The sequence below is a fragment of the Penicillium diatomitis genome (genome assembly GCF_028827545.1).
Source record: "Penicillium diatomitis strain IBT 30728 chromosome Unknown utg000013l_segment0_segment0, whole genome shotgun sequence".
Lineage (NCBI taxonomy): Eukaryota > Fungi > Ascomycota > Eurotiomycetes > Eurotiales > Aspergillaceae > Penicillium > Penicillium diatomitis.
The window spans coordinates 1035188-1059399 of NW_026623185.1; the positions used below are offsets into that span (position 1 = coordinate 1035188).

The following is a 24212-nucleotide window of genomic DNA, read 5'->3' on the forward strand; positions in this document are numbered from 1 at the left end:
AGGACCGGACAATCTCAGGATGAGAGGAAGGACATGGGAGGACATGGACACGCCAACCACGTGTGCCACGCGTGCCACGCGCACCACCTCAAAACTTAGGATGTTATTGTAGCTTCTTCTTTTTCTTTCTCTTCTCCTCTCTAGCTCTTGAGATTCTCGATACCACGCAGTTAAGTGGAATGAAAGTTTATGAGTCCTTCTAAAGCTTTTCTATCTGGCGTACAACAAGAAGAAGGAAAGCAGGAATCTAAATACATGCTAGCTGTTTCTTCTTCAAGCACCTCAACAATGCATCTAGGATATCTTCTGCATGCATTGTTACTGATCTTTCACGTCATCCATATCCCTTATTGTCTCAATCGTCACAATCGTCACATTTTATTTGTAGGACAGGTAACTCATAAATGAAGTTTTGACGATAACTGATGACACTTCACCGTTGCTTAAGCGTCCCGTCCGACCCACATTTTGGCCTACCGTTCTCCTAGCTGGAGCCATAGCCTCTGTTTATTGTTCACTGTTCACAACCCCGTCTTTCCACCACCCTCTCCTTTCACCGACCCCTCTTGGAAACGCTCTATGACCCGATAGACTGCTCTGCAATTTGAGAATCAAAACTAAACGGGAGTCTTCATCACAATTCAACAAACAGAACTCCTTTAAATTTGTAGGTAATTCATCTTCTTTCGAGTGCACGATGATGGTTTACTATTGTAAAGGGTGCTTCTGGGAATGTCCGACCGCGGGGCCCACTCGACCCACTTAAACTCGGTTTCACTGTTGAATATTCCTCTTCTCTCGCTGATCTGCAATCTGGTCAGACGACGTGGGTAGCCAATCATTCAAGAGTATCGTCAGTCCCTTGACCTCTTTATCAAGTCATGTCATATTTCTCATGCTCTCAGAACAAAGTCACATTCCGAGCCTTCAATCTGTGCTCCAATTACTTTTTAACTTCGTTCTTTTCCTCTTTGAGATACTGAATGCCCGTTGATGCTTGTTGTAGATCGGGGCTTACCGGAGAGATTAGAGGTCCGGTGAAAACCATCACGAATTTACTCTCTAATTTGTTGTGAATCAACTTGGCCAAGCTTGTATTTACCGTACGCAAAATTTCGAGGTGGACCTTTTTTATTCATTCAAGTCGTTGCTTCTGTCATCGATACCATCTTGCACCATAGGTGACTTTTAACTCACTCCTGGCATAAGTTGTTTAACAGCCCCTAAGGGACTTACGGGGAACTATAAGATCCTAAAGAGAATGCGTTTAGCTGCGGCTTTTCCCGGTAGATGTTGGTATAAGGGTAGCCACTCCCTCATCATCTCTTCAAAATAATCCAGACACTTTACTAAACGAGCGGGGTTCAATTGTGCTCAATATATCAAATTCAACTCTATCCATTCAAAGCTCTTAAACTGGAGAAAATGACACCGGCTATTGATCGAAATCATTTACTTCAGATCTTTTTCGGAGACGTGACTGATGCAAACGTCTTGATTAAAAGAACTGAGGCTATGATAGCCGTGGAACCTGTACTATGCAAAAGAGTAACCATATATATCGCAAACCCCGTATTCGGTTTTCTCTAGCACGAACTGTTAACAAACGCCTCTTACAGCATAGACGAGGTACCAGACGGGTCTCCTTCGGTGTGATTGTTTAGCTAACGCTCACTTTCTAGGGGCCTTTGGTTCATCCTATCAGAGGTGCCACGATAGAAAGAGGGTTCGAGTCAAGAGAGTCGCTGAGGAATACAGGGATGGCGAGTGGGTTCGATTCGGGACACTCGCTGAGAAATACATGCTTCACTTTTTCGCGACACATGAGATATGTCTAATTACCTCCAAAGCCGCCTACGTCCCGTTCAGCTCCACCTCAGGCGCGCATGAAACTATCGTCTGTGATTCTCTAAAAGAATCATGGCAAATTGAAGAGCTTCAAGCTCTCCAAGACTACGGTTGGCTAGTACATTACTACGCTGATGGTCGCTTGCTTGATGGAGCATCCGCCCCGGAACTGGAAGGAGAGCTTGATCTAGACAACTACCGCTGCGGCCGTGTCTTCCTCGACAAGTATACCCTTGTGATAGTGGATGATTATTTGCAAGACAGTTCGTGGATAACTGAAAAGACAGAAATACGAGCCGAATATGAAGTTGGAATCGAATTAGCATTGTTGGGTTGGACTTGAATTGATATTTTTGAGTTTCTTTTTACTTTCCAACTCAGAGACTTGCACTAGGCCTTTGTCGTCTTCTTATCCGATCGAAATCGCGTGTCGTGCAGCATAACAGCCACCATTTGGGCTGACTGTTAATTGTGTATGATCGTGAGATAGGCATACATGATAATGTAGCTGGTAGTCAGAAATTCTGTTAAAGTGAGTAGCGCTCTCGGTCGAAGGAGTTATTCAATTGCGAAGACGTTACAGAAATAACATCTATAGGCAACACCGAAGCATTACAACGAGCATTCTGTCTGATACAAAGCCGTCTAGACATTGGGTAGCGTTCCTGGGGCTAGGACTTACGCCGGGAGCGCCTGTGCGGTGTTCTGGGATCAGTGTTGCATCTCCTGGGAACCACGAACTTGATCCTCAAAGCGCTATTGATCCCAGGAAGTACCGGCTGGATCCTGGGATAGTCACAATGTTGGGTAATCTCCACTAGGTTCCACATTTACTGCTGAAAAAACGAGTTAACTGGCACGCAGAAACGCCCGTGTCTATCGACCAAGCTGTAACCTCATTCGGCATGTCTAAATACAGCAATAGGATTCCGACCACGAATCAGATTTGGACGAGGGCAGGCTTAGGCGCAACTTGCAATGACCATTTTCTCAATAAGATCTCTCTGTGGACCCTGTTCGACAAATTGTTGGCGTTGCTCTTTGCTTGCGCCGCCGTCTACATCGGATTTAGAAGAAGACCGCACGAGACACTGACATAATGATATATCGGGGTAATCTGAGACAGTATGGACTAGTAAGCCTATCAGTCGAGCGAGATCGAGGTTGAGGTCAAGCCGAAACAATCTCGGATGAGAGAGAAGGTTGATTGATTAAAGAAAGAACGAATGTCATGGGGCAGATTGAAATACCCCGGAGATAGATAGCTTGGATATATGGTGTGACGACAACCGTATGGTAAGGATACTAGATCACTATGCAAAACATAAAGGAAAGCAGACGTCGGGAAAATGGTGATGGCGCCGCATTGACTTAGTGGTACCTTGGAGGTTTCTAAGGATGTGATATCTGGTATTGGGATTACTCGTATTTTTGCCACCTTTTACCACCTCGGATATGTAACCGTGTTACAGGAATTCTGGAGGGCATTTCAACCCCTAGCAGTTTTAGAGAACCAGAATCAACCCTCCTTTCATTTCATCATTGTTTTTCCCCTTTTGATTCTGTTGCCCTTGCTTTCTAGTAAGTTCAGTGTATTTCCATAGCTATACTGCGCATTTCTGATATCAGATCACTTAGGGTCACCCCTGTCTAAAGGTTGGGGTGGGGGGGGGGAGGGTAGTTACCGCTCTATGTCTCGACTGTCACGCGGGTGCCGACTGGTCACTGTGAGTTAGAACGTCCCGGGCCAATACTTGCCTACTATCCTAACTCCCAATCCTAAGACCTGATCTCTCAATCGTACTGTTGCTTCGCAAAGCCTTACTACGGGCTGGATCCTGTTGAGTGTCTTGCAAGACGTGTCAGAAGTGCGCGCCAAGTAGGTCAATCACTAAGTGTTACCACTGAGTGAATCCCCTACCTATAGGTTAGGTTTGTCTTTCGAGTTAAACCGTGGAGTGCAAAATGCTCAAGGTAGTAACTAAGTAATAATGTGCAATTGATCGCGAAGAACTAAATACATGGTAGCTAAGTGAGTGTTCTTATATATCCAGTCCTTCCTACTCCCCGATCTACTCCCTAGGGGTAGATCTGGAGTCGCCGTATACTCCTGCGTATACTCCTCAGAGTCACGCCCGGGGTATATCCTGATCACGTGCGGGGTTTACCGGGCACATGCATTTACGCTGTAGTACAAACATGGTAACCAGGCTTGGAAAGCGCCCAAAGAAGGTCATAAGTAATATGACCGTGCTGCAATATTGACGAGAGACGCTGCGAAATAGCTACATATGCTTGCTTTAGGTGGTCGATGAGCAAACGGAGATGCTGCGACGCTGACGATCTATGGTCCGAACTGTTGTCCGTGTTCTCCGCGTATCTGTCAAGCTCTGGAAGGAAATGAAAAAGGACGTTTTGCTCGATCTAAATCCACGTTAGCGTTATCGTTAGAAATAAGACTGTCTTAATTACCGACGGCTTGTCCTCTATCAGACTAATGACTTTGACATCGTGCAGTACTACACGCAGAATGTCACGCAGGCCTTCCGATTTGATGTCTATATACGGCCTCACCTCCTCGGAATTCCAGTCTAATAATACTATTAGTATAGTTCGGCCTTTAGGTAAAGGTATTATATACTAATAAGTTCACGGACAACGAACACACATTCAGCATGGTCGTCAACACCACCGCTGGTCTCCACCGGTTCGGTGACCGTGTATTTACATGCTTCTTTGTCCCAGCTATACCCGCGTCAGATATTTTCTGAAAGGAAAAGAGACGGAAGGAAGGGGGTTGGTTGGATCAGAGGCCTTAGCTGGCGACATACGTTTCCACGACCGTCTTGAATTAGGGTGTGGGGGCCCACTTTTCAAACGATTGGAAGTCCTCTGGTGTTGTACAGATGGGATGTTTGAGATCAAACCTATCTGGTCCAGGAACCTTCTCTCGTTTATCGCTTGCAGACGAAGACTGAGCAGGCTTATCTGCCATTGAAAGTTCAGCTGAGGCACACTCCAGCACCTGCCGAACCATCTCCATGTCGGGGCGTGGTGGGACTGGTCCTGGGAGACAGGAGTGTTTGGAGGTTCTTGATTGGTAAGATCGAGCACCTTTTCAAGAAGCACACCAAAGAGATGCTTCAGATCCTTTACGATAGCTTTAGAGGTGACCATCCCCTTAGTTGGGCTATCTGGGGGCGTCAAACCCTGGTTATTGGCAGAGGAAGTCTTCAATGCCATGTTGTGTTCGGAGGCTGGCAAATCTGGGCTATTCTGAACAGGTGGCGTACTGTTTCCGAGTCAATGGATGTTAATGACTGATGGATCCCGTCAAGGTTAATGTTAGATTTGAATATCAACCAAAGTCATGGTTTATAATCTGAGAGGTTGCTCTCATTTAAAGCTCGCTCAATCCCTTAATCCAGTGACAAAGGTACGCGCTGGAGTCTGCATGAACCTAAATGGATGAGGGTGTCTAGCTTTGTGGATGCTGTCTGTGTCGACGAGAACATATAAGACCAAGGGGCCCACGCCGGTCATCCATAGGTTCAATTTACATGTTGAGCGATTTAGTGGAAACCGCATGAGAAAACCAGTCAAATTCCACTCGTGTTCCGTTGAAAGTCTGGTGTGATAACGACGAAAATTTGGCGTATCGAAATTCTAAAAATATGGTAGGTATGAAGTTGGTGTGAAAGTCCTAAATACCTATTTTGCTACAGCCACAAAATTATTTATATCCAGACGATCTGCGAAAGTTGTTTCTCGGTCGGGCAACTGAAGTGTACTGGTAAATGCCTGCCAAGGGGCTTACCCGGATCAAGTCCAGCATGACGCCGAGTGTCACGTGGGAGGGGAACCGTCGGTTGGATGCCCAAGATGTTGCAACGTCTCCCAAGACTCAGGAAAAGGAAATGCGTCATGTCAAGAGAACTGTTTAGGGAGTTTTGATACGAGTACAATAACTCCTCTAGACCCATTTTCCCCGAATACTGCTGGTTTACGAACTCACACCTGCTCATCCGTCTCCCCTCGTTCCCGTAAGTGGTAAAAACTCCTCCGCCCATAACTGCCGCGCTCGGGCGCAGCATCAGACGACACTCTTATCCCTCCTGAATACTGTGAGGCTTATTCCTTGTTTATGATGCTCTATACTGGGCCTTTGGAACTTTGTCAACTAAAGCGACTGGACCTTCAACAGAGTATATTGTCCGCGCCTGACCCGCGTTCGATCCTGTCATATGTTCCGCAAAATCAAAGCCTCGAGAGCCTCAACAAAGGACGAGCTTCTCGACATATGCAACAGAGAGGCAAGCTTCCACAAATAAATATCATCCCGAGACGCTGCCACTAGTCCTAACTTCTGTCTAGCTCCAGTGCATCGGATGCATAGTTGTTCCTGGCCCAACAACGGGTCGTATACCAGACCTCCCCCCTCCTAATACGATTGCCGTTATCGTTGATATATCACCGTCTGGTGGAGCCATGAAAATCGGAGAGAAATCCGACAATGACCTCGGCGTTGGCGTTGTAGGTAAAGTCGGAACGGAGGATGCGGATGCTTTGGTGATCGTACCATGGAACAATGACTGGTCGTTCTATTCAATTGGGTCAGTCAGAATGCAATATGTAGTGAGGTCGTGACAGACTGATTATGATCATACCATGCATGAATTCACATTATTTGACGTCGTCGGGTGCTGGAATAAAATGATATCTCATCCGTAATAGGCATAGTTATAAAGGAAAATGAAGCGTTGTCGTATGGGTCAGTCATCCAGACTTGCCCCGTTATTTGGCTTGAGATAGCGACTGCACGGACATCTTCATGCGTCAACGCAAAAACACGTCCGCGGAGAGAGTCTATAGCTGTCAGATTATCATCCTATCCGAAAAGAGATTTAACCCACTCTATCCTGCTTCTGAGGGTCTTTCTTGACGAGGCGAAAAACTCCTGTTTCGCTTCTGATGTTCCGGGTCCCGCGTCTCCGATGACGATGGCAAATTCTCGAAGGGAATAACAGAACTACCAGATACTGGGGCCGTTGTTGGATTTGGATGCATCTCACTGGAGCTTATAGGGACCCCAGGCAGCAGCGTTTTTTTCTCTTCAGAAGCGTTGTTGGTGCGTGTAACGTCTAAATCTTTGTTAGCTTTGTTTTCGGCCCTGAATTAGCGACCGTTGACCTTGCTTGGAATACGCCTGGGCGAGGCTTGCCAGAAGTGATGGTCCGAAATCATTTTTGCGTTGCTTAAGCTTGATTGGAAGGCGCAGTCTTGATGCTTCTTTCATGTTCCCAATGGCAGTTTGCCCGAGGCCAAGTGCACCAGCAACCACAAGTTCATCATCGTTCAGTTGCAACCAAAAATGCCGATATTTCTCTCGCCTCTCGTCACCTTTAGATACAACTGTAGGCCGAGTCCCGTGGATAAGATCGAATGCATTTTGGATCCGCTTGGCTTCATGGGGCCTAACGATCTCTTCAATGGGTTGGTCAGCACTCTGTCGCAATTCGATCGTTTGAATTACTGTCTGAATTTTCAAAAAAGCGTCTTCGAGCGCTCGAGAGTCGTTTGTCTTTTTGCGTTCCGCCATGGATTTGTCTTAGGGTTTTCGAGATATGTGGCGATCAAAGACCGAAGGGAGCAAGTGGAAATGCGTTGTAATTATAATGCATTTCTCGTGAGTCCTAACTGTGAGGCCGCCCGAATGCATGTCTGTTCTGATTGGATATGTTTTGCCATTGGACAACGCCAGATATGTCGGCATCCAAAGTTAGCTAACAGGAAACGGAGGGATGACGACGAGACCTGCGCATTAGCCGAGTGTAACAATGGAAATGTAGTGTGTTCCTAGTGTGGGAACCATGACACAGCCTCGCGCTAATGCATGGATATTGGATATTCACATTTCGTCTGTTTCCGATCCGACGCTATTTGGCTCGGCGGCAAATGATTAGACAGTGAGCATGCCGCGCAAATTGTTCGAGCTATTTCCCCTTCATATCGCAATTGCAGCTCATGTCCCCCAGTTTTTGATTATCAATAAATGACGAGAGGCCAAGGCTGATAGGATTGTCCGGGGTCGAGCTGAAATCGAGCTGAAGTACTGCTGCAGCTGCAAAGAGTCACTTCAACAGCAGAGCCAGAACCAGAGTGTTGACCAATCCGTGTTTTCTATCGGCTTACAGGGAGAAACAATCGAACTTCATCTCTTGTATCTAGTATGCTTTACTATGCATCGGTTACCGGGGCACAGGCGAGCAGAGCATGCAGAATAATTTGGAATGAGCGTTTTTCTTATTAGGCAAGTTCTACCCTTGGCCGATGCTAGATATCCAGAGGTCCAGAGTTCGCTAATATGAAGGCAGAGATGATGAAGAGAGAAGCACGACGAAGAATAAGGTTTCAAGTGGTGTCAGCATATCGACACTGTGGTATCAATGAGAATATGGTGTGTTTCTCCTGTGACATCCATGACTCGGCCTCGCGCTAATGCATCGAGTTGAACACGGGTTCCTGGCTACCGACCATTCCTGGGCTGACCCTCTCGGGCCAATGATAGAGGCTCTTTCAAGCCCCCAAGAGACAGGATTCCTCGCTCAACACCCATCTTGACCCATGCTGTCTGCCCAATCAAGGATAGAAAATTACCTAGGTTTCATTTATCTAACATTTGCCTAGGCTCTGGATATTGAAAACACGTCAGATAGGTCCCAGCCATCCATTTCCTATCTCGGACGAGATGGTCCTTGTACGTTGAGGATGCGGCTCCAATGTTTTGTTAGTGTGAGAATCTTGACGCAACCTCGCGCTAATGCACGGGATTTCACATCGGTTCTGTGCTATTTTCCAATGATAAATGAGAGCTTTGGCCGTCGTCATGCAGGAGGCAAGTTGGTCAGACTCATTTGCCGGTCAAAGAAATCATCTACTTTCCCAGGACATGATCCAACAGTCGTCCGAATTCCCGCATGACGAGTAAGCTGCAGGTGGCGTGGCCGCAGGCATATACAGATGGGTTAGGGGTTAGAAGTACGAGGGCTTTACGCTGCTCATCCTCGAAGGCTGCCGAGTGCTAAACAGACACTTAAATACCACCTATCGCGTCTTTATCTAGAGCATCTCATTCTCTCTCCATCAACTGGTGCATCCACAATCAATAGCTCCTTCCCAAGCTTATTTCCATCATGGCAGTCGCTGTACCTGCTCCCATCATTATCCCTGGCCTTCATGTTCCTCCTACTATTAAGGACCTTCTACAGTCCTCGCGGGCGTATGTTGACCTCGGTGACTTACAATTAGACTGTTCGTGCGCTAACCACACTGAAACAGTTACAATCTTCTACCGGACGATGGAGACCAGCCACAAGTGCAGAAGACGCACCTTCAGGAGATTGCTGGCCTATTTACACGTTTCAGCGTTCAGAAAATATTTGGACTCCATCTCATCCACGGGCACTTTCAGATCGGGGAAGACAAAATCATGCTGGGACGTCCCTCAAATCCGTGCGGAGATGCTGGACCCAGCCCACATCTATCGCAGACATCAACCTCGCAGAGATCCATGGCCATATCTTCAAGCTGACAGCCATCGGCCAGATGCAAGCCTACGAGTATCGCCAAGGGCCAACAGCTAGTCTGGATGATGTCGATCCCGTGTTCTTCCAGGAACTGGTTACGTACCTTCAAGCCCATCACCTGGTTGATCTCCTCGGGCTTCAAGTCCTTACTAATGAGGTGCCGGCGATGATGAGCGAGTTTGTCCTCGCGGATAACGGCACCGTCATGTTGGATGACAGAGATGTGAAAAGCCGTGGGACACCTTTCCGCATCACTGGGTTCTTTCTTGGAGAGCTAGGCATGACTGAGTTCAAGGACGGAGTGACCCACGCATCAACTGTCAGAGGCACCCACCAAGTCTTTACCAACGAAAAGATCGAAACGGAGAACCAGCTTATGGCTGTCCTCCGAAATGAAGACATTGTCTTTTGAGTGTATCTTTTACCTAGGAGATAGTATCGAAATAGTTCAAAATCGGGGGTGTTACTAACGATGTCTTGCTAAAGTAGTTTCCATTCGCTCAATAGATTGACCAAGTATCAATGTGTACGCACAGAGTTTACTGCCAATACATATAGAAGTACATGCATGACATCCTACAACCCTGCCTGCATTGTAGCACATCATAAGCAGGCTCAGGCAAAAGGAGCCCACTCACCAGCAGCACAGAAAGCATCGAGATACGAGCGAACCATCCGGCTGGTCCATCCGCACACTTTGCACTACGCCTTTCGCATCAAAATTAAATCCATAACGGTAAAAAAATCCAGCCATCCTCGCAGCGCGGATCAAATACAAATCAGTGGAAGAGAATTTATGAGCCTCTTCTCGAAAGGTTTGCCAGAAGAGACTCTCGAGATCGCGGTAGCGATCGTAGTAGTGCCACCCTTTTGAATCCATCCGGCCCAAAAAATTCTCAAGCCCGTATAGGGCGAAGCCGAACGGCAGAATTCTTGATTCAGCCCAGTCGACAATTCCTGTGATATTTCCAGTTTTGGGATTGACGAGGAGATTCATCCCGTTAAGGTCACCGTGGCTAAGAACAAAGGGGAGGGCTTCTGAGAAGAGAGACGGGAGCTCCTTGCGGACCCTTTCTAGGCTCGGTGCAAAGCGAGATGGCAGATCTCGAGCAAGAAGGTCAAAACTTGATTGAAACTCCATAAGCAATGTTGCAGTTGCATCTGAGCATGGCCGTAGGTCGTTGTTCCATGACTGTGCAAGGAACCTGTTCTAAATGTTAGGTTTTACAAATGAAGCAAAATCTTTGCAGCGTACCTTGCAAAGTCCTTAATAGTGTTACGCTGTCGGGACATGTCGTCTGGAGGAATGCGCGCCATTATGTGAGCAGTCCCAGGAAGATGCTCCATCTCGTAGATATAGACTGGCCGCGAATCGCCCATGGTACCGAGATACTTGCAGCTAGCCACAAATTCGGGATGGATTGCTTTGGCAAGGGAAATTTTGCCCATGTCAATGGTAGAGTTCTCATCTCGGAACTGGAAGAGCTTGGATTTGTTGGGCCCCGCTGTCACGGTATAGCTGCACACTCCTTCAGACTATACTACTTTCTATGTGATCCTAACAGTGAAGTGAATATGGAAATGAAAGCTACCTTTGCAAATACTTCTGTTGCAAGAACACTGTGTTTGTGTCTGATGGCATTCCACTCGCCTGTCCGAGGTCAGGAGTGGAGGAATTCCGTACGACCAGACATTCCAATATGGAAGACCAGTTTCGATCACACTCGCTCTCACATTCCCGAAGACGAATTTCGGCAACTACCTCTAAACTCCGACAGTACCGCCCCAGAATTTCCAACCCCAGATTCCGGTTCGACTTATGAACCATCGTCATCTCCGCCAGATGCCCCTGAATCAACAGCTCGTCAAGTGTCTACTAGATCTCGAGTTAGCTGTGCCCCATCCGATGTGAGGCATTGCTCACGGTCGTCACAATCACCAGACCCCGATTCGAAACCAGCAACACGCCGCAAGCGAGCCTTCAGCCAAGTTCCGTCTTCTCCATCTGCTCAACGCGTGGCTCGACAAAGAGACACGAATAATGATAAAGGCCCAGACAGCCAGTCCCGCCACCGCGATGCGCAATTTTGCACCCAGCGATGTTTGCTCGGGTTGCAGTCTGGAGGTGTTCTAGACAACTGTTGTCCAAATGTAATGCTCCATCGTCAAAGCAAGGATGATCTGCAGCATCCGATTACTTCAGAAGACTTGGTCCGTCTACTCAAGGCACAATTGGACGAAAACATTGACCGTTGTAAACCCCTTGGAAATTGCGGGGCGTACGGTGCGCCGTTCAAACTTACTTGTGTCGTATACGGCTACACTGTCATCGGAAAAGGAACCACATCGGAGCTGTGGAAAGAAGTCTCCCGCGAAGCGGAGGTATACCGAGTTCTGCAGAAGGCGCAAGGGTCCGCTGTGCCTGTTTTCTTGGGTACCATTGATTTGGCGAAAATCTATTTTCTTCATGGAGCTGGAAAGATTCGTCATATGCTTGTGATGGGCTGGGGGGGAGAAAACACAGCATCGATGGTGCTGACGCCGTGGCTCCACCGGGAAATTCGCAAATCAAACAAAGAAATCAAAGCCCTGGGAATCATTCATGAAGATTTACGGCGTGACAATGTTCTTTGGAATAAAGAACTTGGCCGGGCATTGATCATCGACTTTCACCGATATACATTGAAATGTCGGCCGACTTTGCAGCGATCACGCGCGGTAAAACGACAACTATGTCTACCGGAGACGAGAGATCCAAAACGTCTTTGTGTAACGTGAAGCAATGTGCTTAATTTATTGGATTAGCGATTCAAGTATGTATGACAATGAAGCATGAAGCACTTTCAGGCATCATCCGTGTGAATCAATCAGGACTTCGACCTATTATTGACCCTCGATGCCCGTTTCCTCACTCCACCTACGTTGCCTCAAGAGATAGACGCTTCTATTGTGTTGACAATGACGAACTGATCGTCCAATTCTGGCTCTCGTACTTGAATTTCATGTGAGGTAATGAATCATATGAAAACTTTGATACAACTGAAGCTTCAGGACCGATAATGGACTGTCGTGTGCTAACCGAAAATATTCCGATAGTTAAGCGCCCAACCGCTCGACAACCTTGAGGAACGTGAGTATCCACACTGCTTTCCCAGGTATGCTGTTAGACATACATTCCATCGGCAGGCCTCTCTCTGCCAAACTCCTTTGAAATTTTCCTATTTGATTCGGCAGCTAACTCCAAGTATTTGTAGTTCACCTGGTTGACGTCAGCCTCAGCGAGAGCGTGTGCAATTGCTGCGATGTTTTTGATCTGGTTCATGATTAGTCAGCAAGACGTTCAATGCAGCGCTCGGACACCCACCTCTCGTCCATTCAGAGCTAAAGACTCCAATCGTCGGAGTTCGTGCTCCTCAACAACAGCAGGTCCTTGCATCGTACATGCCTTGGACAGAAAAGTTGACCAGAGATCTCTGCGGAACTCTCTCGTTAAATTCTCATACTCAATGATAAAATGGATCCGGCTGAGAATTGCGTCATCAAACTGGATACCCCGATTTGAAGTCAAGAAAAGAATTCCTTGATAATATTCCAGCTTTCGGAGGGAAATGGTCACAAGGCGATTGTGGGTATCGTGGTAAGATGTACGCTGCTCCATGAATGCGTCTGCCTCATCTAAGAGAAGCACGGCATTGAAGTGTTTGGCGATCTTGAATACTGTTTCAAGCTGCTGCTCAAGCGCATTGGAATCTCCGTGGTCGACAACAAGTTCGCCTGCGGATATCTGAAAAAATCAGTGACGCCAAAATCAGCCGAGCTGGATGGTTCATACCGAATAGAGGGGGAGCTTGAAATACTCCGAGGTTGCCTCAACCGTGAAAGTCTTTCCGACTCCTGGTGGACCACTAGCACGAGTTAGGTTGGAAGTCTTGATAGCATAGACGCTTTGCTGACAAACTTCAGTAGAATGTTAAATCCTTGGCCCTTTCCATCAATTACGTCGTCGAACGGTACCGTTGGTATCATTCCTAGGCTGATTTTTGGGGAATCCTAGAAGAACCTACACGACTTGACCAAACTAGTTCTCATGAGAGGTTTTGCGTACACGCTTCCCAGTGACCGTGCGACTCCTTAGTCCCCAGGAACAGTTCCTAGCCTGTATGAGACATATCGAGGTGGAAGTATGTACAGTTTTCGGCGTGTTCGGATACATTGAGTTGGCATGTCTGTCTGCGCTAGATGGGGTTCGAACAAATGCCCCTGCTTCGCCGGGTCGGCCAGTAAATGTCGATGTTGTCGTTTCGCGTTCTTGGTGTCTTCTTGAATCAACATGGCATTACCTTACATCGGCTCCCACAGCAGAAGTCTGCCAGCTCAAAAAGGCTATTCCCCGTCTGTCATTGCAGAGATCGTCTCGTATTGGGCTTGTGACGAATGTCGAGTAGTCTGTCCAAATACTGCATGCCCAATAATCTTGAAGAGGATTTTGGCGAGTGTCCATGAAGATGATATTCTTCGGCAACAGCACGTAGACTCTGCCGACTTTCGAGCGCGTGGACGTCGTTTAGAGACGATTTTTTTCTCAACTCTGATGATGCAGTCGTGTTGCGGCCCTTCTCGTGGACGCCAAGTTGGAATATGCTTCCCGTTAAAGTAAGTGTTCCAGGATATCATGTTGTTACGTACAACCAAATTCGCCGATTTCAAATGAAAATTGTCGACTTCATCATTTGATACTGTGTTTTATACCCTCTACCTACTCCTAGCACCAAGGCGCAGGTTGTGTGCTATGAATAAAATCATTCGGTCTTGAGCAGCATCAGACAATATGATATGGGGTACGGATGCTATTCATAGTATCTCAGTGTAAAGCCGGGAGATTTCGATGGTAATTTACGTATTCTGGTACATAATTTCATCTTAATGAGAAATTAACTTGGTCTACTACCAGAACTCAAACTTCATATTAGTAGATGGAACGTTTCAATACTTTTATCCACTACTAAAGACAGAACATAAAATTAGACTAGTATGAGATATTTATATCTTCTCTGCGATGTGCAATTCGATGTATTTTCAGAAAATCCTGGCGCATGTGCCATGATGATTTGTAGATGTCGATCTACAGGAAGGAAAAGAAGAAGGTGAAAAACGTGAAAGGTATAGGAAGGTAGAGAGGCTATCTAATGTGTGGAATTTTGCGTCCCTCGGTGGTGAGTCGGCAGAATCATCCAAACAATGATATGTGGAAGTATGAGAGTTGGGCCAGATATTGTCAGACCGTATATAGCGGAAAGTGAAAGGAAGGATAGGTAAAATATGGAACCCCTCTCTCACACTTTGTAGTGCTGGGTGTCGTGGGGTCTCACAAGGCATTGCTGACTAGAAGCAGACACCCAATTGTTTCCTTGGTACTAATTCACCAACGTGGCGGGATAAGGGAAAGAAAAGCTCGGATAGCTTGTCGACACAGCTTTTTAGACAGGTACGATCGTCGAAAGGGCGCAGAAGTCAATCTAAGGCAGGGAGTGGACAAAATAAAGATTCAATTGTACACTTGAAATTGAGACATGCGAAAGGCCGTCTGAATTGGGCAAAACCCGCATCGGTAAACATCAGTCTGAACTCAGGTTCTTACTTTTACCATTCTTCGTTGTTGGTACGTCGGCGAGCTAGTTCAATGACAAAATCAGACAAGACCAACTTCTGTTATAGTACCATCCATTCGGATACCAGCTTTGATTAGATGATTAGATTTACACATCTCTCTCATGGGGTCGTACGGCAGGGTTTAGCCTCTCTTGAAATGTTACGCTTGCGAAGCAAGTTCTGGGACTGAATTATGTGAAAACTATCAATTACCTCCACTAATTTGTGCACTTCTCGTAGAGTCCAAGGTTATCATGAACGCGATTGACTTAGCCAATGTTGTGAATATGGCAGGACTGACCAGACTCAGGATGAGAGGGAGGATGGGACATGGGAGGATAGGAGACACGCGCGACACGCCTACCACGTGTGCCACGCGCACAACACGCACCATCTCAAAACCCAGGATGAACTGTAGTCCCTTCTCTTTTCTTTTTCTTCTTCTCTTCAGCCGCTGAGATTCTTGGTACCACGCAGTCAAGTTAGAATGAGAGTTTATGAGTCCTTCTGAAGCTTTTCCATTCTCGCGTACAACAGCCAAGATGACTAGAAACAACTTTAATTTGACAGAATGACAATGTTCAAAATACCTTCGCCCTCTCCTTGATCTTCATTCCGGCGCCGATAACGCAACGCTGAAATACTGGCAGGCACCATGTATAGAGCTTGGAAATTACAGGTCAATAGAGAATCTTTCTGGGCGTCGCCAGATTGATACTCTCGTGAGGAGCCTATAATTTCTCTTCGTTCCCCCGTCGAACTCACTGTATAGGCAGGCGCTTGTATGTGTATATATGAATTTGACTGGTTTAATGAGATCACATCGAACAGGGAAATGTCACGAGCTAGTCCCGGCAGAGCCTTGAAAGGAGCCTAAGGCGAAGATATGAGGTCTCATAGGTGCCTTAGTACATTGAGTCCGATCATCAAAACACATGCGATCAACCATCCACGGGAGTCCTCTGCCGCTTTCTTTGTGTCTCATTCACAGAACTCAGGTCGAGGTCTCTGTATAACAGTGTTGCTTTTCCACCTTATAGTACAGGATCAGTTCCGATAGCAATGTCTTTAGTCGATTCTTGATCAGCTTCACCCGACTAAGGCTTTCACAGTCTCTGTTTCTTTGAGAAAGGTGATGGTCAGTACTCAGAATGAAACCTTGTCACGAGGCGATAACTACCCAGCTTCTTTCCATTCATATGTTCAGGATCTTCCGTGGGAGTTATCCTATGCCTTTAACAAGGCAACCGATAAAATGGCGAACATTTACAGGATATCACTACCTAACCAGCCTTCTTTATATATGGCTTCACCAGTATTGCTCCTTATTTAATTCACCAGTACCTATATCTTTCGTTCAACAAGCATACCATTCCATACATCCAACACACCGAGGCATAGCTCCCGTGTACAAGGTAACATAAGTAGGATCTCTCCTAATGATATTTATATTCTCCAAAGGCTATACTAACCCTATCCGACGATTCTCAAGACCACCTTACGACGTCTGTCTTTTCTCCACGAAGGAAGTCTTACTTTCAACGCCAGGCACAAGTCAGAGCGCTATGCCTTACTTTCTGGGGGCATTTTCGCGATATGATAAAGCCCCACCAGTCCCCAAAGAATACCGAGGCGGAGCTCAGTCTCGCTCTGTTCCTTGACTACGCGTTGAGAATCTACGATATAGAAAATCCGACTTTCCAAACAAGTGATTGACCTAGCTCTGTGTCTGGCTCTGCGTACAAACTTGCCTGACGCCCCAAGACCGAAGAAGACAATTTCACCCAGTTGGTTCGATTCCAGTCTCGTTCAGTCGTACTTGGTTTGGGGAGCCACACTTTTGTCTGAAACAACACAGTGGTCAACAAACACGATCCTAGCGGGACGCGGAGCGGCGGAATGTATGTTGCAGGCACATTCAACCAATTCACAAAAGTCTGCGCCCGGTCGCTGTTTGGCCTACAGTAAATATTGAGGGAACTCCCAAGCTTTCCCATAGGACTGTATCTAGGATTTCAATTCGCGGTATCATAGCTCCTGAAGGGCTGGTTTTGTAAAGATCACTTATCAGAAATTATGACAGATTGCATGGCAAGGTTTGGGGACAGCAGTGCTTTCCGCCGGAGAAGTGCTTCCTACAAAGTGCGATTGATCTTGGGATCCTAATTTTAAGTGTACTAGTAAATTGATATGAATCAAGAGTAGAAACATCCTTGAATCAGGTCTCTCTTGGCAATAACGCTAAGAAACGCGGTATAGCAGCTCACGAAGTCTTCTCAAAGAAACAGCCTGACATACCAAGACTAGCGAGTCCTAATTTTCTAAGCTATCGCGACTGTTAATTGACCCAAAAAGGTTGGATTGGCAGGCTTTCATCACATATGGCTGAGACAAAGATTGATTGGGCTCATCAAATTCAACACCGAATGACCGTCTATATTACCTGAGAGTCAATGATACTATCAGGTTTCGTTTGGTGTTCAGTCGGTAGTCAATTGAACATTGCCCAAGCCATATACAATCTCCATACGGACCGGATTCAGCAGCAGCATCCCACTCTAGCCACGGGTCAACCTGTTTAATGGTGAGGTCTGCCATACTGCCAGGCGCACATGGGATGGCGCCCTCTCACCACATAAGACCACCAACCTCAGCAGTCTAGCCTAGCTTAGCTTCCTTCTTCCTCCTCTCCTCCTTCCTCCTCTCCTCCTTCCTCCTCTCCTCCTTCCTCCTCTCCTCCTTCCTCCTCTCCTCCTTCTAGTCAACGTCGAGTGTTTTCACCTTTCAGGCTGTCCCTTCGTAGGATCCTGCAGTCAAATAAGTATAGTAGCTACAAGCGACAGCTTCCAATTCAGTCGCGATTCCTGGAATCACTTTGCACCAACCGACGAGTTGAGGGGTGGTTTTGTGGATGCAGATCAAGTGTTATTTTTGGAAAAGTCATCCTCCATGACTATATAGCTTTGTACTTTCAGTTTCGTATCAGTATGTATAGTGCATTAAATGATCAGGGGTTAAGATCATCCCTCTATTTTTAGAAATAGAAGGCAATAATGGACGGCACAGGTGTACATTGAGATTCCGAAATTGGTGAAACTTATGAGACATGACAGGGTGCGGGAAACTTCAGTCCGCAGTGAAATATAAATGCGAATTCTGAGACCGATAGAGCCATTTATGGACCCGTAAGGTAGATTCTTTTCATTCCTCACACAGAATCCATCCTCGTAGCCAACAACAGTCTCCTGCCTCACAAAAAGCAAAAATGAGGGGCTAGGTATGGATGGAATTTCATGTGAAGACAAGCCATTGCTCCCATTGCCGTTGATCCCATTTTCTTTGGTCCCACGACCTTTGTTCATTAAACAAAGATTCTCAACACCCGATGTCAAGCTGAGTCAAAGCCTAGCTTTCGGGTTCATAGATGACGAAAGAAAGAACCAACCACTACCTCTGTAGCCTAACCTCTATGAGCACGCCGCTGAGACTTCCTCTCGGTCAACCCCCAGTTTTGTCTCGAGTAGGTCCACACCAGGCTGGGGACAAGTCCAAAGCAGAACAGATCATCACGACAGCATAAGGTAAGTCTCAGAGAAGGAAGACCGTCCAGTACATTAGTGAGGACAAAAGTATGCTTGAAAGGCAGATCGCTGGCCACATTTTTCGGCTTTGACCGCGAGCAAAGATTTGATCATTCTGCTCTTTCTAGTTGACGATCTGTTACGGCGTATTACGGGCTTCGTAGCTGTACCGAGCCGTAGCCAGCCGCAGCCGTAACGGTGCGATACTTACATCGTTCCCGGGCATACAAGAACATGCGTTCTGGTATATTCTAGTCTTTTGGCTTGTTTGGTTAATAGACCCGGCTATTTCCCATAACACGATTACTCAAGCGACTGAGAGGTATCATCACAGAAGATTCCACGTGGCTTACTAAATTCGACTGACCTCTCAATTGCTGTCTTTTACTCAGTGAAAGACTATTTCCGAAAGCAGAATAGCCTGAGGGGGGACAGGGTACGTATACAAGTCAAATGAAGAGACGATAGTGATTAGATAGAGATGAAGGATGGAAAATTTACTTTACAGAGCAAGTAAACTTAGGTATGTGTGAATAACAAGTCTGACTCTTGATTCCCTACACACTAGCTTCCTCTGATGATTTATCCTTGGGGAATCTGCGAGTCCTTCGTTCGGTCGTGACGTCCTTGACCTTCGGCTGACGGCGGCCAACGGGATGTTACGAGTTAGCGGGAGTTAGCGGACTTGGATTTCTTCTGCGGAAGAAATCAGTAGCGGGAGGAGAATGCCGAAAGGAGATCCCGTAACGAAGGCATGTTCCGGTGATCTCATCACCTTAATACCTTCTGCAGATTAGATTTCTCTTTCCTTTTCTCCCTCAGGCTTTTCGACTTTCGTTGAATGCACAAGTTGATTTCGAACTTTTTGGCACGTAACACGTGACCCATCATGGATGTCCTCCTTCCTCTTGTTCCGTTATCCAAGCCCCCGACCGAGCTTACCCGAGCTCTCGGCACTCAAGGAGACTGCACTGATTTCTCTTCTGACACTCAGAAACTTTATCATCTGCTCAATTGACGAGTTCGATTCCAATAAATACAGGCGTAGGGTGCTATCTTCCAGCAAGATAAGTACTTAGACCTTCTTGGAGTGAATCGACTATCGAGGGTTTGGGCTATTGTGGGACTTTCGACACGCTCACGATAGCTTTGCCTCCCCACCTCGTCGGCTTCAATGGTTTCGGGTGTGTTTAATATGATCTGCAAGGTATTACGTGGGATCATGCCTTAACTACTTCAGTAGGATCGCAATCTCTCTCCGGTTGACGCAGAGCATATGCTCCAAATTTGGACAGCATTGACAAAATCGAGCGTTAAACTTCAGAATGTAGTTCTCTGCGGTAGTTTTCAATCGGCGACAAAAGAGGGTTTATCGCATATTCTTGAGTATCTAGAGCTAGTTTATCTCGTGTGTATCCTAGATAGCTCACCTTCAGCGTTTCTCCAGGTAGGGCATTTTATTCGTGATACGGAGCTAGAATCACATAGTATCGGAATCACTGCCGAACAAGGGTACGTCGCATTGAAATATAGCTACATTAAGAGGGTATGCTGTCAACATGGATTGGTTTGTATCGCAAGATTCAAGAGTAGTATGTCTGTGCCACATAAATGTTATCATATCGTGCTGGATTCCAAAATCGGATTGTCCATTCCGAACAGATAAAGTCGGCCAACATGTTGTGAGGATTTCTTCTGAGCTCGAGACAACAATATCAGATCTGTCCGCATACAACGCTAGTATTGAGAGACTCGTCAGTTTCTCCCTTCCTGAAAAAGCCTCAGAAAATCGAAGCTATATGATTACCCATCCATACGACACTGGTGTATCTGTTGTCTCACGCAGACGAAGGTAGAAACTCGACCCTGCTGGTTGAACCGCACCGATTTCAGTTGCATGGACATCCTTGTTCAAGACTAAGTGAGAGGGATACTTTTGAGAAATCTCTTTGTTGACATCGAGGTGATGGCAATTGTCGTTTGAAAGATCTCTAGTCAATTGAACGGCGTTTTGAGCATACCGTTTATGTGCATTTTAGGAATCTGCCAATTGGTCACTGAGCCTTTGCAGTCCGATAGACATTTGAGGATCCTCTTATTGTCTACTTCAGGCAAGAAAAGCGGAGGCGGGCTGAGTGTGGATCCATACAAACGACCGTTGGCAGGCCACAGAAACACATTTGATACGGGCCATTTCTCGCCCAGCAGGTCACGAAGACGACCAGTAACTACGACTTAGAAACAGCCGGTAACCTGTTGTCCCGCTCTGCCAACACGGTACAGTAAAAGACCCGTTCTCATTCTTCACCACTAGTTCAATTATCGAAGCGTGGGAATTGCCTGCGAAGGTCCTCGCCCGTTCCGCTGCATAGAAGATTCCCACGGAATAGGCCCACCAAATATGAAGAGAAGGCCCGTTTTGCGGGGCTAGTAGAGCCTGCGTTCTGATCGATTAGGTGTCCCTAGCGTCGGATGGTCTCCAGTATACTCCGCTTGCTGGAGGAGATCTGGGCGCTTGTTATTTCTCTGTTCTTAAACCTTAACTCTCTCTGTGATGGTCAAAAGTCAGTTCTCTAAGGTATCATATTAAGACTAGAAAAAATACCCACAGCGATTGGCGGACCAGAGTGACGAGTACAAGATGGCTATAATAAGAGAGAGCAGGGAAAAGAGGTGGTAATGTGGCATATCAGAGAGAGTGGGCGCCAACATATATACCTTCTTCAGATTGTAGAATTAGTGTAGGCCTGGGCGAATGTTACACAAAGTAATCCTGTAGAACAATTAGTCCTCTTCGCTCTGCCCTGCTTGCTTACTTTAATGGCTTGCAAAACATCGTATCTGGTTACACAGAGAAAAGAAGAGAGCATATCTATATAATATCATACAAGCGTCATCCACGGTTGGTTGGAGGAGCCCTTTGAACTTTCAAGATACAATAAAATATTGGCGTCTCGCTCACCTACCTCCTCAGGTGCAGAAGTCGGTGGTTTCCCTGGACTGTTTGATTTTGAATCAATATGAATAGAGTAATCTGCCATCTATGTCCCTGTGCCTCTCCAAAGGCAATTCTACACTGAAGCGCCAAACCGTAATTGATTCTCGTATTGTGCGCAGATATCTTTCGCTCCTACTGGCTCACAGACACGGAATGCAAGAGCAAGGTTGGGATGGTGAGGCCGTATTTGCCTCGCACAGATGTGAGATTTCGTCAAGTGCCGTACAAGACGTCACACTCCACTCTAATCGCCACTTCACGCAGGATTCTGCTTCATTTTCTTTAATCCATGCCCAAGCCGAAGAGCTAAAAAAGACGGTCAAGTCATGTCGTTTTATATGCTCAGAATGAGCTTCCTTGAAATTGAGTCCGCTGGAGTAGGAAGCAGAATCATTTGCTTCTTGTACAAGCCCCAGTGCCGCTTCCTGGTGCAGATAGCAGGGGTGCAAGGAGAACTGGTCTGTCAAAGCCCGGACAAGACAGCCTGTCTGAACCAGGCAACAGAGGATCTAGCTTCATTGGGCCCCGTGGTTGATCGATTCTTGTCGCCGCACAAGTCTCACGCTTTTTCTTTCGCCGATGACTCCGACTCCGTCGACGAACTTGACCGAGAAGCGAAACTCGGCATCGCAATTTTTGAACAGTCAAAATCGTCAAGACTGAATATACAGAAATCATAATCTTCACAGTGTTGGAGTTCTTCTTGATTTTGCTGTTCCCTCCTGATGACTCGGATCTTCGCGGAGTGAACGAGGGGGGAGGGGGGTGTAACGGCGGAAGTAACGTTCGATGAGCCCCTCAACTTTTTCAAGTGAAACCCATAATATAATCGTTATTCCACATGAACAAACAAACCTAGCCATTAGAACCTCCTTGACCCCTAAACCACGGTATTTACGGGCAGTCTGGGATTCTCATCGTAGGCCAGTTTGCCGCTACCTCGAGGAGCTGGGTGTATCTGTCCTGCTGATTTGCAGCAACTGGACCGCAGGGCAGCAGTGCAAATCAGCAGGACAGATACACCGCCTACGAACTTGTTAAGGAAACGTACGTAGAACAAGGTGAATTGGAAATCCGACCAATTTCACGTACCTATTCACTCTTCAGCCACCGAGGAAAGAGTAGGAGATGCAACAGTACTTGTGACCATGGACGAGTTGCCTCACTGTAAGTCAACTGTATCAGATAATCAGCCTCGCACCATATAGCACAAGAGTTGGCTCGTGAAAATTGCCGGAAATGATAAAACGCCTTGTAGTCAGCCTTGTTAGGCAACCCCGGGCTCCTAATTTCAGCCCTCGACAGACAACCCGGTCGATTGGGGCGTTATTGTTGTCCTCTCACTTGCGTCCAGCACGTCAAGGCGTTTTCCACTCAGTTAGGAACCCCTACCCTGTGATATAAAAATATGCCTAGTTTCTACTTGAACCGGCTCATTCCATCCATCTCTTGAATGCCAGAAGATCTCATGCCAACTCCAGCTACAATGTCCGATGTATCAGCCCACAAATATTCTCTGCAATCCGTTGGTCAAGCCGGATTCATCACGCTAGATCAAGTAGAATCTGCTGGAATTCAACTCTGCGAAGGACGTTTGACACCGCGACCGAGAATCTCCGGCGATTCTATCAGTGTCGTTTTCATCGTCGCGACTGATAATGACAAGAAGTTGCAGAACATGGATCAACACATGCAAGAAAGTCTCCGCAAGCTTCGCGAAAAGATAGCAAATCCAATCCAACTTCTCGGCACTTTCTGCCTGCGCGAAGTGGACTCCGGTGTCCCAGCTCAGCCACAAGGTTTCAAGGAAGGCGTCACCGGCGCCGCCGGAAAGTATGGCCGCATTGGAAACGCTTTCATCGCCGTCAAAAACTTTCAAGATGGATTAGCTAAAGAAATCAAGATATCCAAGGAGCTGGCAAGTGCGATTGAGGACGCGGATGTTCATATTTTTGGTGGACAGGAGGCGTCCCCGGACCTGGAGCATGAACCGCCATATGAGCCGAACTACCTTGCCTGCTACAATGCCACCGAGTCCCCTGTACCCCAGAAGGAGCGCTACTGTGTGGTGAAAAGCCCTGGACTGGAGGTGATCAAGGCCGCCGTCGAGGAAGCTATTGGACGCAATAAATCACTGGACGAAGCTGGCAAGGACTGGACCGGTGGTAAAATTCTTGTGGAACGCGGAGTGGTGAAAAGCGCCTCCAATTGGCACCCAGAGCTTGGAAAAGAAAAAAAGGATCGATTTGAGTATGCAAATGAGGGTTTGGTGAAAATGCACCTACCTGAAGTGTGGTTCAAACATCTCTCCTAAGGCTCTCCCACTTCGTCCCTCGACAGCCACTCTTCCGAAAAGAGTTGATGCGCTTAAGGGTCAGGCTTATCGCGGTGGAGCTTGTTTGCTGTCCTTCAGCCTCATTCTGTTCTTTGAGGGAATGATAATTTCCGTATTTTGGAGCTTCGATTGCTCATATCAGTCTTTTATTGTACCGCAATCGCTTCTGCGCGTCTCCTGCATAACTTACGATATTTACAATAGAAACTTCCCCT

The 24212-nt window shown here is 46.8% G+C and overlaps 6 protein-coding genes across 6 annotated transcripts; 2 read left to right on the forward strand and 4 right to left on the reverse strand.

Annotated features, from left to right (window-relative positions):
• Positions 1 to 4272: 4272 nt before the first annotated feature.
• N7539_008680 (uncharacterized protein) lies at positions 4273 to 5091 on the reverse strand (the record flags this gene model as incomplete). Its single annotated transcript, XM_056938275.1, has 2 exons — positions 4273 to 4439; positions 4680 to 5091. 2 exons carry the CDS (start codon positions 5089 to 5091, stop codon positions 4273 to 4275), a joined length of 579 nt encoding a protein of 192 aa, XP_056786657.1.
• A 1909-nt stretch (positions 5092 to 7000) lies between these two features.
• On the reverse strand, positions 7001 to 7447 carry N7539_008681 (uncharacterized protein; the record flags this gene model as incomplete). Its single annotated transcript, XM_056938276.1, has 1 exon — positions 7001 to 7447. The coding sequence occupies one exon, from the start codon at positions 7445 to 7447 to the stop codon at positions 7001 to 7003; it is 447 nt and encodes a 148-aa protein (XP_056786658.1).
• A 1749-nt stretch (positions 7448 to 9196) lies between these two features.
• On the reverse strand, positions 9197 to 10883 carry N7539_008682 (phosphotransferase family protein; the record flags this gene model as incomplete). Its single annotated transcript, XM_056938277.1, has 5 exons — positions 9197 to 9256; positions 9538 to 9708; positions 9769 to 9839; positions 10107 to 10639; positions 10690 to 10883. 5 exons carry the CDS (start codon positions 10881 to 10883, stop codon positions 9197 to 9199), a joined length of 1029 nt encoding a protein of 342 aa, XP_056786659.1.
• Positions 10884 to 11069: 186 nt separating this feature from the next.
• N7539_008683 (uncharacterized protein) lies at positions 11070 to 12212 on the forward strand (the record flags this gene model as incomplete). The annotated part of the gene is made up of 1 exon (XM_056938278.1): positions 11070 to 12212. The coding sequence occupies one exon, from the start codon at positions 11070 to 11072 to the stop codon at positions 12210 to 12212; it is 1143 nt and encodes a 380-aa protein (XP_056786660.1).
• A 385-nt stretch (positions 12213 to 12597) lies between these two features.
• On the reverse strand, positions 12598 to 13460 carry N7539_008684 (ATPaseAAA-typecore; the record flags this gene model as incomplete). The annotated part of the gene is made up of 4 exons (XM_056938279.1): positions 12598 to 12747; positions 12799 to 13218; positions 13267 to 13339; positions 13393 to 13460. The coding sequence occupies 4 exons, from the start codon at positions 13458 to 13460 to the stop codon at positions 12598 to 12600; spliced, it is 711 nt and encodes a 236-aa protein (XP_056786661.1).
• Positions 13461 to 23148: 9688 nt separating this feature from the next.
• On the forward strand, positions 23149 to 23976 carry N7539_008685 (uncharacterized protein; the record flags this gene model as incomplete). The annotated part of the gene is made up of 1 exon (XM_056938280.1): positions 23149 to 23976. The coding sequence occupies one exon, from the start codon at positions 23149 to 23151 to the stop codon at positions 23974 to 23976; it is 828 nt and encodes a 275-aa protein (XP_056786662.1).
• Positions 23977 to 24212: the final 236 nt, after the last annotated feature.